The sequence below is a fragment of the Chrysochloris asiatica genome, unplaced genomic scaffold (assembly GCF_000296735.1).
Source record: "Chrysochloris asiatica unplaced genomic scaffold, ChrAsi1.0 scaffold00150, whole genome shotgun sequence".
NCBI lineage: Eukaryota > Metazoa > Chordata > Mammalia > Afrosoricida > Chrysochloridae > Chrysochloris > Chrysochloris asiatica.
The window spans coordinates 7,704,761-7,720,047 of NW_006408668.1; the positions used below are offsets into that span (position 1 = coordinate 7,704,761).

Genomic DNA, 15,287 nt, shown 5'->3' on the forward strand with positions numbered 1-15,287 from the left:
TATCTATGCTTTCCATTCTTGTTGTTAGATGCTGTCGAATTGGTTCTAACTCACAGTGACTCTATGCACTACAGGGTCACTATGAATTAGAACCACAGTCTTGAGCCATGCTCATTATTATGTTTGAGCCCATTGTTGAAGTTGTTAGTGTGTCACTCCATGTCTATTAGGAGTCTTCTTTTTCACTGTCCTGCCATTTTGCCATGCATGGTATCCTTCTCCAGGGACTGGTCCCTCCTGATAACATGTCCAGAGTATGAGAGACAAACTATCTCACCATCCTTGCAAGGAGCATCCTGACTACAATTTTTCCAAGGCAGATTTTTTTTTTTTTTTCTGGCAGATCGTGGTACTTTGAATATTCTTCTCCAACACCATGATTCAAATGCATCTATTTTTCTATGGTCTTCTCTATTTTCCATTTTCAATTTTCACATGCATATGAGGTGACTAAAAAAAAATACATATGGCTTGGGTCAGGCACATCTTAGTTTTCAACTGATGTTTTTGCTCTTTAACACTTTAAAAAGAGGTCTTTTGCAGTAGATTTACCTTATTCAATGTGTCATGTGATTTATTGATTGCTGTTTCCATGAATGTTGATTATAGATCCAAGCAAAATGAAGTCTTTGGCAACTTCTATTTTTTTCTCCATTTATCATGATGTTATTTATTGGTCCAGTTGTGAAGATTTTTGTTTTCTTTACACTGAGTTGCAACCCATACTGAAGGCTGTAGTCTTTGATCAGTAAGTCTTTAAAACCATTTAGTGTCCTCTTGTTCTGTTACCATGACTGCCTCTTGGTCTACGTACAGGTTCCTCATGAGTACAACTAAGTATTCTGGAAGACCCATTCTTCACAATGTTATCTATAGTCGTATTCCACAAAGTTGAAAGCCTTTGCTTGATCAGTAAAGCACAAGTAAACATCTTTCTGGTATTTTCTGCTTTCAGCCAAGATCCTTTTGACGTCAGCAATGATATCCCTAGTCCCATTTTCTCTTCTGAATCCAGCTTGAGCTTCTGGTAGTTTCCTGTTGATGTACTGTTGGGACCATTTCTGAGTTATCTTCAGCAAAATTTTTCTTGCATGTGATAATTAATGATAACTGTTCAATGATTTCCACAGCCTATTTCATCACCTCTCTTGAATGGGCACAAACATGAATCTCTTCCAATTCAGTTGGCCAGGTAGCTGCCTTCCAAATTTCTTCGCATAGATGAGTAAGCGCCTCCAGAACTTCATCAGTTTGTGAAAGACAGTAATTTGTATTCTGTCATTTCCTGGAGCCCTGTTTTTTACCAATGCCTTCAGAGCAGCTTGGACCTCTTCCTTCAGTACCATCAATTCTTGATCATATGCTACCTCTTGAAATGGTTGAACATCAACCATTTCTTTTTAGTACAAGGACTAGGTATTACTTCCATCTTCTTTTGATGCTTTCTGCATGGCTCAATATTTTGCTCATATATTCAATATATTGAGGCTTGAGTTTTTCTTGAGTTCTTTCAGCTTGAAAACACATTCCATATTGTCCTCCTCTTCCCGATTATCCTACTTCTTTTGTTACTCTTAGCAAATAGAAGCCAATTGTTATGACTTGATCAGTCCCTTGCAAGTTTTTTTGTTTGCTTGTTTTTTTTAACATTTTTATTGTGGTTTGGGTGAAAGCTTACAGAGCAAATGTGGTTTTCCATTCAACAACTTATACACTTTTTATTTTGTACCATTGGCTGCATCCCCATAATGTAACCTAACTCTTTCCACTTTTGTGTTCCTTGTCTTCATCTGCCCTTCTTTCCTGTTCCTTCCTGACCTCTGAGCTTTATATTTGGTTGACACTTTTTGGTCCTGTAAGATTGATTGATTAGTCTAAGGAGTGCATATCTCCCCTGTGCTGTTGTTCACCTTTAAGCCTGTCTTTTGTTTTTCTGAAAGTTGATCCAGAGGTGTGTGTTCAGTTCAAGACTTGAAAGTTTTTAGGACCCCAGGCACAATGCAGTAAACTAAGAAGAGGTAGAACAGAAGAACTAACACATTATTAGGCCAGTTCATAGAATGCCCCGTGAAACCAAGGAATCTTTTCTAGTCTAACTTTGTAAAATTTCAAAAGCCTGACCATTTCACTTCAAAGTAGGGGGAATGTTTTGGAGTTAGATGTGGAGAATATCTCCAGTAGAACTAACTGGCTATTCTCCCTACTTGGTGGAACTGGCTTCTGCTAGGGTGATTTCAAAAAATACCAAGAACATAACTCTCAGATCCTTATATTCCTCTTGGCCCTGCAAGAAATGCAAAAAGACTAACCTATACGTGCCATCTTACTATAAAGAAAGCAGAAATCCTCACAACTGGACGAATAGGCAACATCATGATAAATGGAGAAAATATTGAAGCTGTCGCAATTACTTTTTTGATATCCTTTGCCTGATAATGTGAGTATGAGAGATAAAGCCTCACTATCTTGGTTTCTAAGAAACATTCTGGCTGTACTTCTTCCAGCACAGGTTTGTTTGTTCTTTTGGTGGTCCATGGAACTTTTAATATTTTCCTCTAACACCATAACTTAAATGCACCAATTCTACAGTCTTCCTTATTCACTGTCCAACTTTCACATGCCTATGAGGTTATTGAAAATACCATGACTTGGGTTAGGTGCACCTTAGTCCTCAAACTGACATCTTTGCTCTTCAACACTTTAAAGAGGTCTTGTGCAGCAGATTTGCCGAATGAAGTTATGCCGTTTGATTTCTTGACTACTACTTATATGAGTGTTGATGGTTGATCTGAGCAAATTGCAGTCTGTGACAACTTCAACCTTTTCTCCATTGACAATGTTGTTGATTGGTCCAACAGTGAGGATTTTTGTTTTCTTTACACTGAGGTGCAACCCATACTGAAGGCTGTGGTCTTTTATCTACATCAGTAATTATTTTAAGTCCTCTTCCTTTTCAGCAAGCAAGGTTATATCATCTGCATATTGCAGGTTAATGAGTGAGTCTTCTATCCATGTTGTCATGTTTTTGCTTCATATTATCTAGCTTTTTGGATTCTTTGCTCAGCATACAGACTGAATCAATATGATAAAAGAATACAACCCTGGCACATACCTTTCCTAATTTTACATCATTAAGTGTCCCCTTGCTCTGTTTGAGTTATTGCTTCTTGGTCTATGTATAGGCTCCTAATGAGCACAATTTAAGTGTTCCAGAAATACTTGCCAGCATTTAATTTTTCTGGTTCAAAATCTAGTCCAGCACTGTACTTTGCATTTAAATGTCATGTCTTTTCAGTCTCTTCATGTGGGAGAGTTTCTTGACCTTTGTCTTTGACCCTGCTTTTTAATTTTTTTAAAGTACAAGGTATTTGTTTTTTATATTGTCCCTTAGTGTGTGTGTATCTGATGTCTCCTTGAGAGTGGACTCAGATTATACCTTTTTGGCAGGATATCACATAAATGAGGCATCCTCCGTGCATCACATCAGGAGACACACACTGTCTCTCCCATGATGGCAGGTGTGAGCTTTGATCACTTGAGTAAGAGAATTATCTCCTCGGTTTCTGTAATGTAAAATCATTTTCATACATGCAGAGATACCATTGTTGTTAAGTTGTTAAATGCCATTGAGTCAATTCTGACTCAGCAACCTTGTATTGCGTTTCCAAGGAGTGCCTGATGGGTTTGAACTGCCGACCTTATGGTTCAAACCTAACTTGTGGTCTGCTTATTCTAGTGCCACATGAGCATTCATGATGTTGTTGTTAAGTGCGGTTGAGTTGATTCCAACACATAGTGACCCTGTATAGGATTTCCAGGGATCAGCTGGGGAATTTGAATTGCTGACCTTGCGGTTCAAACCTACCTTGTAGTCTAGTGATTATCTTACAGCACCACACCAGGATGCCAGGACACATAACAGGTTGTAAATCCAGCCCTTATCAAACTTCTCCAGCCACTTGTTATGTCCATGTTTTGTGCTTTGCTTGAATCGGTTATTACAATGATGGTTGAAAAACAATTATTTTTTTTTTTTTCTTTTCAACTTTCCTCGTTCCTCACTTATTAGTTGGTCTACTGTTAGAAAGACATTTCCCTCATCTCTTTGTTTTTATTTATTATTGATGTGGATTTATGGATTCTTATATTATTCCATAGATGATAATCTATTTTTAATGTTATTTGTTTCAGTTCTTAAAAGGCCCTAGATTTGGCCAGTGGAAGTCTCTCAGAATTAGTCCCCTATGCCCATTTGATATATCCCATAATTTTTTGAGCATATTCATATTCTGACACAAGACTTCCAGATTCATTTAAAGTTTCAGGCCCATGTACTAGAGTCATGGAAACTCCTCTCTAAAGAGTTCTGGTTCTTTTTAGTGGCAAATGGTGTTTAAAAGTCAATATGCTAAGGAGATGGGGATAAGATTCGTAAGATTCAGTAGTGAATAACTGTTATCATGACTAATTGCGACTGTCACAATTGTAAAGGTAGAAATTTTGTAACAAAAAAAAGGGGAGTGATTAATCTTACAGTCCAGAAACAGAAGACCCTAGGACCATCAAGAGAGGAACACACAAATAGAATGTGGGACCTTATCCAGAGAAGCAGCAGCACCAGAGATGGAGGTAGAGATGGGGGCATGGAGGACTCTAGATTCATCACTAAAAAGAGAAGGACTAAGAACTGGTGGCCAGGAGCAGACTTGCAGAATGTGCCCTTTGGAGATGTAATTTATTATATATGCCTGAGTGGGGAAAAAAAAAAAGTCAATATGCTGGCACTGCTTAACTGTTAAGGGGACTATTCTACCACTGCACACATAAAGTGAGAAGAACTCAAAGGACAATTTCCTCATGCTGTTTGTTGGGAACCTTCTGCTTTGACTGATCTGCCCTTATCCAATGATTTTCATTTCTCTAGCCACATAATGTATTCTGTTCACTGAACAACTGTTCCTGAATTGTTTTCTAGATTTTTCTTGGCCTTTTTTTTAAACATTATTTTTCCTAGGTGAAATTTAGAGTCATATATCAAATGCCATTTAAAATGCATTGCTGTTGAGATAGGTGTATTGAATTGAATTTATTTAGGATAAACTTCGTCTTTTTATAAGACTGAGTGTTCCCATTCAGGAATAAGAGGAATAAAACACATTTATTATTTTATGTGCTTCTGTAAAAGGCTTGCAGTTTTCTTCACACAAATCTTGCATGTTTCTTCTTATAATTGCTTATTAGAGTTCTTGTTGCAATCGTGAATAATATCTTCTTAAGCAATCTTTGAAAATTGTGACTTTACATATACCGCATAGTTCCTAAACTGCAAATGTATAGTAATGCATTTTTTAAAATCACTTCCCAGGTTAGAACTTTGCTAACTGAAGCTCCCTGTATGCTGTTTCCTAATTATAACCTTCTTTCTTCTTCTTATCTTCGTGGAACCATCAAATTAAGAAAAATGCAGTGGCTTGCATGGCCCTCATTATTCAATGCAGAGAATCATGGCAGTTAAGCATGAGAGACAATTTTTTGCCCCTGATTTAAAAAAAAAAAAATTCTTAAGAGACATCTACTGAGTAGGCCATTATATAAGGAACAAGGAGCAGTATAACTGATAGTGTTCTTAAGACCAGCTTTTCAAAACATGAAGGTTCATTTCTTATAAAGTTGTTCCTTACTGAGTCTATCCTTGAATAAAGCAGAGGTCAGAATGTTAAATTAAAGAATAGCTTTGCATCTGTAAGTAGAAGGAGGATTCTGAATGGGTCACAGCTGCTCGCCACGGAGAGAGCGAAGGCAGTCCAGGTCCACATCTCCAGAGAGAGAATGCAGACACCGAGAAAGGTCTAAGTCCCGGGAAAGAAATGGAACGAGGAGCTCTCAGTCACCACACAGAAGATGCTCCAGATCACCAAGACAACATAGATCTACTTCCCCTTCCCCTTCTCTACTAAAAGAAAGAAACAAAGAGCAAAGAATGTCAGATTACTGAGGAGGGCTTAGAGGGCAAAATGGTGGAAGAAATAGAAGTGGTGAAGTTAATGGAGTTTGCTTCCTTTGACTCCACAAAAGGGATGAAGGTGGATGGCTCTGTAAATGGTGATGCTGTAAATGTGTCTCAGAAGAGGAAGTACAGGCGCTACACAAATCGAAAAGGTGGATTCAACAGGCCTTTGGACTTAATTGCATGAGAATTGAAATGTTGAAGAATGATTTTTTTTCTCCCTCATCTTGGCCAAAATGGTAGATTTTGTATTTTGTATGTAATATGCCTCAGAATCAAGATCTCAGTTCTTCCTCCTTATAAAGTAAGAAAATATTATTTATGAATTGTGTAGTTCATACCCTGCCTCAAAAGAAGAAAGGATAAATATTCCATGTTGTTTTTCTTTTAGGGAGTATCACTTGAGGCAACCATCAAACCTGTTTAGTTTGTTCTTATTCCTGTGGAAGCTGTATGTGCTTTCTTCTCCAGTGTTTGTTATGATGTTTTTTAAAAACAAAAATAATTTGAGTTAAAGTTTCCCAAGGAAGAAAAAAAAAAAAAAAGAATAGCTTTGCTAAGATTTCGTTTGGAGTTCTGGTGTGGCACTGCAGGATAAGCAGTGGACTGCTAACTACAAGATCAGTGGTCTAAACCCACAAGCTGTTCCTTGGAAACCCATACTCGTACAGCATCTCTGTGAGTTAGCTTAGATAACAAAATAGCAGTTTATGTAACTTGATAATAGAAGTTGAAAACCGTTGCTCTAGTTTCTATTAACTTATGAGATTGTGCAGAAATGGTTCATAACCACTTGTACTGCTGATTAAGAGAGTTGTGTGGTTTTTCTTCTTCACAAGCTTTTAAATGTTGTTAAGTGCCATTGAGTTGGTTCCAACTCACAGCGACTCTGTATAGGTTTTCTGAGGAGCAACTGTGGGTTTGAACGGCCAACCTTGCAGTTAGCACTCCAGTGCTTATCCTACAGAGACGCACCAGGATTCCAGCTTTTAGATAACATTGTTTAATTTTGTGTTTTTGGTTCTTTTCTCAATGTGCAGTTTGCCCGAATAGCCTGACTTAGTGCCCTTTTTGCCAACCATTAAATGTAGCTTCATCAAAATACGTGTTTCTAAGACCAGGTTTTCATGACCTGTGATTCTCTCAAATTAGTTAGGGACATTTTCTATGTAACTGATTGAGATTTTAGGGATCAGAGATTTGGCCAAAGTCTGGCAAAGGGAAATTTTAGTAGAATAGGCAGAACAGAGGACACAGTTAGCCCATGAGCATTTATCATTATGCTAAAAAAAACATCACTTATGTCTATACAAGGGGTCTTCAAAAAGTTCCTGGACATTTTTTTTTTTTTTAACACCAAAATAAAAGTCATACAAACTTGTTCTGACCTGTCTGAACAGGATCTAATTTGAGGCACTAAGAAGTATAAAATACCAATTTGAAAAGAGCCCCTACCAGAGCAATATGAGTTCTGCAAAAATTGAAGCAAGAACAGACATCAAATTTATGGTGAAGCTCAGGTGGAAGAATATGAAATCATTGATGCTTTACAAAATGTTTATGGGGGACAGTGCCCCGAAGAAATGTTTCTGCTTAATCCTCTCATCAAATGGGCGCTACATGAGAGTTTCAACTGGAACTCATTAGCGTCCACTTTATAGTCCTGAGCCTGATTCGGCTCCTCTGACTTCTTTTTATTTCTTAATCTTAGAAAATCTTTAAAGGGCACCCATTTTTCTTCAGTTAATATAAAAAAAGACTGCATTGCCGTGGTTAAAAAAAAAAAAATTCCTAGGAGCCTCAGCTCTTTAGGGATGGGCAAAATGGTTGGTATCATTGCTTACAAAAATATCTTGACCTAAATGGAGCTTCTGTTGAGAAATGAAGTTTATATTTCAATTTTTTACTTTAATTCCAATTTACCAGGAACTTTTTGAATATCCCTCATACATACTATAGTTAATTTCTGCCTCATTTCTTTATCTGGTTGATGCAAATAGTGTTGCATCCATTTCATTTCAGTACTACCTGAGTCAATGGGTTGCTTAGATCTTTTGGAGAAATTAAGTTAATATTTTGCTTGTTGAGTTAATTCTAAAAATTTCTCTTTCTCCCCAAATTTAAATTTCTGAAATGCTAAGTAGAGAGTGTTTACATTTTTCCAAATATTAACAACACTAAGTTGGTGATTGTTTTTGTTGTCTAACATGTTATTTTATTTTCTTTTTTAGTTTTCGATTGTCTCAATGAATGAAAATACTTTCTTCTAAAAATGTGACTGATTAAAGTTTATAATCTCTTATTACAGTTCTGTTTTAAATTGTTAATTTTGGTTTTGTGTTTTACTTTGTTTTCCAGAAAAGGAATACACTAAGAATTTCTCTTTTTTTGGTTCTAGAAAAACTGATTGCTTATCAACGAGAATTTCTTGCTTTGAAAGAACGACTTCAAATAGCTGAACATAGAATCTCACAGCGTTCTTCTGAATTAAATACCATTGTACAGCAATTCAAGCGTGTGGGGGCAGAAACAAATGGAAGTAAGTATGCAATGAGTAAATTTTCAGATTAAAATGTTATTTTGCGTGTTATAAGAAATATATTCTCAAAGAAGTTTGTGAAATATTATATTTGAAAGTTATGTAGAATAGTTTATCAGCCAGCATTTGTTACCATTTTTGGTGAATCTCACACTTGGAGAGAAAAATCGCCACAAAACTTACTATTATGCTAAATTATTAAACAATTTGAATTAGTTGCCGTGTTTGATTTTGAGAGTACTATTAGGCTAAATTACAGTTGTACAAATTTCATTGACAATAGTGAAAAACCTGCATCTTTTGAAAACAACAAAAGTAAGATTAAAAATGTGTTTGTACATACTGATTTTGTGACTTCTATGGAGTCGTCATGGTGTGGCGCTGTGGGTTAATACACTAGACTGCACAGTTGGTTTGAACTACAAGGTTGGTGGTTCAAGCTCACCAGTCGCTCCTTGGAAACCCTCTAGAGGGTCGCTATGGGTCGGAACTGACTCGATGGCACTTAACAACAACAACAATGTAGACTTCAGGTGGATTTTGGAGACTCTTCTGACTATTAGAAACAATTAGAGCTATTAAATGCAATTTACAATGAACAGGATACATAGTTTTTATAATGGGATACTTTGGGGATAGTCTGACCTATTTCTTTTCTGAGAGCTTCTGATGAGAGTAAATTGAATGAATTTCAATCATCTGCCCTTTGTTTCTATACTGTTCTTAACTCAGACTGTTAAATCAATACATGTATATGAAGGGAATGAACAGATAATGAAAAATTTCCACCAACTTTTGGAAGCTCTCTCATATAATCAGTGGCCTCAACTTTTGCATAATTTTCCAAGAATAATTTACTGTTTCATTTAATCTCACCTATTTTAAATAGTTTTTTTACTAGTAGTAAAAAACTCTTAAGGTCTACTGCCTTACCTTATTTTTCAAGTTTCATGTTTATTGCTTCCCCTGCTGATTATAAAATTTGAATGAAGTTATGCTAGCTTTTAAAATTAAGAAATGACCCAGATAGGAAAATCAATCACCCATAAGCCTGTTTCCAAGAGATCTGTTAACATTTTTTTGTTACCTTCTAGTTTTTTGGGGTTTTTAAATGCATATTTTTCTTTGAAATGCAAATGTGGGCTATGCCTGAGTTTTCCTCTTGATATTATTCTGAGTATTTAATATTTAATATTATATATTAAAAATTTAAAAACAGCATTTTAAATAATATGCCAGCTCATCACATATCATAATGTTTTATGGGGCTTTTTTGCAATTAGGCAGTTGGGTATTGTTTGTTTGTTCCCTTCTTTTGTTCTTCCCCCGCCTAACTACCCCAAGTTTATAACTCTGTCATGAACATCTTTGTATATAAATCTGACCACATTTCTGGTAGTTCTGAAATGTTTTGCCTTAGATTGTGACTTTCCTAGAAACAGGATCTATGTTTTGAAAACTGCTGATTCTAAACACACAGCACAGTGGCTGGAACATACAGTACAATAGTTTTTTTTTTTTTAATTTTTATGCTGTTCTGAATAGTTGAAACATTTATGACATTATCACTGTGGCTTAATTTTACTGTTTAATCTGTTAATTTGGTAAGTAGAAATTGATAACTTTGTCCTTTGTAATTGTTTCTTTACTAATGAGGTTAAACTTTAATTTTATTTATTATGGACATCTACATTTCTTTGTGAATTTCTGGTTCTTGCCCTTATTTTTTAATGGACTTTTCATAGTATTTTTGCATGAAGTCATTAGACTCTCAGCCCTAATTGCCAACTTCCTTTATTTAAAATATTGAATGTTGTAATTTAATGGGAATTGAAACAATATTATATTACTGAGTTTTTATTGTGCATTATATTAAATGTTTCACTGGTTCGTCTAATGAAAACTGAAAAAGTACTGGAAAGTTACAATCTATGTCAAACATTCTCAAATTGTGTATATATATCTTCCATGTGGAATTTTAGCAGAATGTAATTAGCTGCTAACCTCAAGGTCGACAGTTCAAAACTACCAGCTGTTCTGTGGGAGAAAGATGAGGCTTTCTGCTCCCGTAAAGATTTGCATCCTTGGAAACCCTGTACAGGGTTGCTATGAGTCAGAACTGACTCCATGGAACACAACTACAAATAGCATAAAGAAAATGGAAGTTCTTGATGGTCAGTGTGTGCGTTTCTACATTTTCACTAATGGACGCGTGTTTAGAGTTTCCTCATTGAACTTGAGTTCTGACACATTGTAAAGTGAGTGACTTACATTCCCCCTTCTCACAGTACTCTGGTTGACCTTGGCTTCACCATGACTCCATAATACCCTCATTGCAGCAGCAGCCTTTTTATTTTAAGTGATCACCAAAGTATGAAATTAGGAAAGAAAATTCTTTAGTTGTAATTCATATCAATTTTGCAGATACATGTTGTAAAATTGGTCACTTCTATAAGACAGGTGTTCCTACGGATTAATTACGCTTTGTTTTTTCAGACAATACCCTAAAGCTGTTAAAGGAGTTAACAAGCAAAAAATCTCTTCAAGTGCCAAGTATTTATTATCATTTGCCTCACTTATTGCAAAATGAAGGAAGCCTCCAACCTGCTGTGCAGATTGGCAATGGAAGAACAGGAGGTAAGATGATGACTTTTTTTCCTTGTATATGGTTGTACTGATGATCTTAATTGCATTAGGCAACTCTGCTGCACAAGACCTCTATAAAGTGTTGAGCAAAGATGTCCGTTTGAGGACTGAGGTGCACCTGACCCAAACCCCATGGTATTTTCAATAATTTCCTGTGCATATGAAAATTCTATAGTGAATAAGGAACGCCATAGAAGAATTGATGCATTTGAATTATGGTGTTGATGAAGAATATTGAAAGTACCATGAACTGCCAGAAGAACAACCAAATCTATTTTGGTAGAAGTACAACTAGAATGTTCCTGAGAAGCAAGGATGATGACTTTGTCTCTTAGACTTTGTATACATTGGGCATGTTGTCAGGAGGAACTAGTCCCTAGATAAGGACATAATGCTTGGTAAAGTGGAAGGTAAGTGAAGAGAGAATGACCTCCCAAATGGATGGATTGACACAGTGGCAGTCACAGTAGCCTCAAAGGTAACAAATGTTTGTTCTGGTGTGTATAGACTTGCTATGAGATGAAACCAACTCAACAGGATCTAACAGCAGCAACATATATGGGAGGGCATAGTGCTGGACTCTGGTAGCGTAGTGGTTATGAATCGGGCTGTGAACCACAAGGTCAGCAGTTCGAAACTACCAGCTGTTCTGCAGGAGAAAGATGAGGCTTTCTGCTCCCGTAAAGATTTACAGCCTCGGAAACCCTATACAGGGTCGCTATGAGTCAGAATTGACTCCACGGCACATAACCACCACAGCCATTTTCTAGTTTGTTGTCGTTGTTGTTTTTCTATGCATATTTTTCTTTGAAATGTGAATGTGGGTTATGCCTGGCTCTTCTTTCTTGATAGTAGTGAGATGATGGCTCACTTAAAACCCAACAGGATGACATAATCGACCAATCTCCCCCTTAGAGCTCCAAGTTTTTACAATCACAATTAATCCTGTTAAAAAATCACTCAGAACTGAATTATATAATCCTGTCAGCATCATCCACCACCTTCTTTTACCCAGACCCATCAGAAAAAGAGGAAATATGCCCAGTCTTCATGGTCATTTGGTGGGAGTTCCAAAGACTATGGCTAGCTAGAAGGGTCATACTAAGTAATTCACTGCATCACACACTTATCATTTATATTCTAAATACTTAATATTTTAAATTTAAATTCTGAAGTAGGTTTAAGTATATGATGTTTGCTTTCAGGGCAACTCATCCTATATCTAGCATCTCAAATTCGTGTGGTTAAAACAAAACTGTTGATTTTTAGGCTCCCTCCCATCAAATACCTATGTTCGTAATTAAAAATATCTTGTTCACTTCTGATACTTGATTCCTTCACAGTCCTTATCTTTGCCAGTCTTTAAGCCCTATGGATGAGAATTTCCAGAACACAGCCCAAATTGCACCTTTATCTCTTCAAACTCCAATTCAACTCACTGTCTTCCCTTTTAATTACCGCAGTAACTTTCTAGCTGATTTCCCTGAATGGCTTTGACTCATAGTTTTGTTGTCTATTCCTACAAACTGGTCATGTTTTCAAATTACATGTCAGATGTTATGCCCATGATTATATACACAGAATGGCTTTCTCTTGCTCTTAGAATAAAAAATAAAGCTTGTACATGACCTGACCCGTGACTAATTATCTGAATTTGGGCTCATTCTGCTTTAGACACATTGTCATTTTAGGCTATTTCTTAAGTCTATCAGGATTATTCTTTCTCAAGGCTTTGATGTTTCCCCTTCCTGGAATGTTCTTCTCAGCTCTTTCTGATCATTAGTTATCAGCTCAGTTGATGTCCCAGAGGCCTTCTGTGACCTACTGCTTAAGAGAGATTCTGCTCGCCCTCTTCCTATCAACATTTCTCACATTACCAAATGATACATATCATCCTTTAAGATATTATTTATCTTCTCCCACCTTCTACAATGTTAGCTTCACGAAGGCCAGGACTGTGTTGTGCTCTATTGTTATAGCCCTAACACTGAGAATAACATCTTGCCTACATGGAGAACATGTATAGATCACTTTTTTTTTTTAAGTTTTATTATGAACTGAGTGATAGTTTACAGAGCAGAACATGAGTTTTGCACTCAAACAATCGTGTTTTGTTTTATTGCAATGGCTACCATCCTCCTCCATGTACCATCGGTTAACAGTATTTGCCTCTATTCCCTCTTTTTTTTCCCTTGTGTACACAAAACACACAGAAAATATATATTTATTTAAACCACCAAAGGACACATTATGAAAGCCAGTCTCCCATCCACCAGCACTCAATCCCTCTCTTTCCATGGGTCTAGAGTCAGCAGCTGCTCTTTCTCTCCATGCCATCACCTCTGCCTCCATCTCTGGTGTTTCTGCTTCTTTAGTATCCCGTTCATGCTCTTCCCGTTTGCTGTTCCTGGAATGAAAGATTAACTACTGCCGCCTTTTTGTTGCACATCTTCTACTTTTACCATTGTGATAATCGCAATTAGTCATGATAACAATTAATCACTATTAAATCAAAAGAATCCTATCCCCATCCTTTTTTAACCAGACACATCTAGAAAAAAGGAAAACTATTCAGTGAGAATTCTGTCCTACCCACCCCTTACTCTGAAACTAAGTACTAAGTCCACTCTTTTTTTTTTTTTCTGCACAGAATTGTTTATTTTAAATAATAATATTGCACAGTGGGATAACGGACTAGACCACAAGGTCGGTTTGCTAAGTACACTCTTAAAAACATGTAAGCCAGCCACTTCATGCCTTCAGCTTCCTCCTTACAGGTAGCCAGTGTTTAAGTTGGCCACCCCTATCAATGATATGTATTGATGTGAAGAAGACTCCTTCCCTCTCAGTTGAAACTTTGAGCAACTACATCCATAAGCAAGTTGTAGCAATTTGATGAATTTGCTTCCTGTATCAAACTTACTTATTTTCTTCTAGTCAAGTTCTGATCAGCAAGCCATCCAAGCTAGGTCAAGTGTGTACGTATCTGCAAGTTTGGGCCTTCTTGCGTGCCTGCCCCCAGTGCAGATCAGCTAGCTGCTTCACTCTCAGCTCTAGCTCCCAGGGTCTAGGTCAGTGTCTGTGGGCTCAGGCCTTCCCAAATTTTGGACCAACCAGCCCTTCCTCTTCTCTCTCTCATCTCAAGGTTGATGGGAGTCTATGGAACATGGGTGAACTTGGCTCATGTCTTCATTACTGCATTTCCTCCACTTCCACTCACAAGTAGACCAAGGCAATCACCAGTGAGCTTGCAAGCCTGCATGTGTGTTCCCTTTGACTTTCAGTCTTGGAAGGGGGTTTATCCTGATGGGCTGACTTTTCTTGCCTTGATGGTTCTCAAGCAAACAGCTTGCTTGTGCTTGTAATAGCCAAACAGTATGCCTTGATTTTTGTTGTGGTTTTTTTTTTCCCCCCTGATGATCTTTCTTTCAAGAAGTATCTTCTGTTCCACTAGCTGCCTAGATGCACTGGGTTGATCTGCATGCCCTTTCACATGAGAATTTCTCACCTTTAGAGTCTGGATGGGGCTCAGAGTTCCATGTAAACCCCCATATTCTGCAAAGGCTTAACAAGAAGCGTATTTCGCTGGGAAAATTCTAATACCCCTTTTAGGTATTCTAATCTGTTATATAGTCTGAAGATAAGCTTACAAGTTTTCTGTAATCATATTTCCCAGTATTCCTTTCTATCCCACTTAAATGTCTATTTTACAATAGTGGGCAATGGAAACCAATATCCACAAGATAGTCAAGCCCCTTAACATTATTTCCCTTTTTTCACTCATTCAGACTATGTTTTGATCGCTGTATCACAGAGCCCTGTTGTTCCAAGGTTGGGTATACATCACTATTCACCTCTGTCCCATTTAGCCCTTGCAAACCTCCCTAAGTGTTCCCCTATCTTCCTTATTCTTCCATCCTCTCCCCCTTCTTATAAATTACCCTCCCCTTCCAAGTATATTGCTCTCTCCAGCACCTGGTTGTTGTGTCTGTTCCCTAACCAGTGCCTTACTGTCCCCTCCTGACCACCCCTGGTAACCATCAAGGAATTTTTCTTTTAGTATGGAAATCTTTTCTTAAGTTTTTACAATAATGG

General features: G+C 37.1%; 1 protein-coding gene and 1 pseudogene across 1 annotated transcript in view; both read left to right on the forward strand.

Moving 5' to 3' along the window:
* Window positions 1-15,287, forward strand: part of MGAT4A (mannosyl (alpha-1,3-)-glycoprotein beta-1,4-N-acetylglucosaminyltransferase, isozyme A) — a 125,920-nt gene that overhangs the window by 35,440 nt on the left and 75,193 nt on the right. Inside the window, 2 exon segments of the mRNA XM_006870752.1 lie at window positions 8,406-8,591; window positions 11,043-11,183. Coding sequence (XP_006870814.1) covers window positions 8,406-8,591; window positions 11,043-11,183 — 327 coding nt within the window.
* On the forward strand, window positions 5,765-6,194 carry LOC102839135 (annotated as a pseudogene).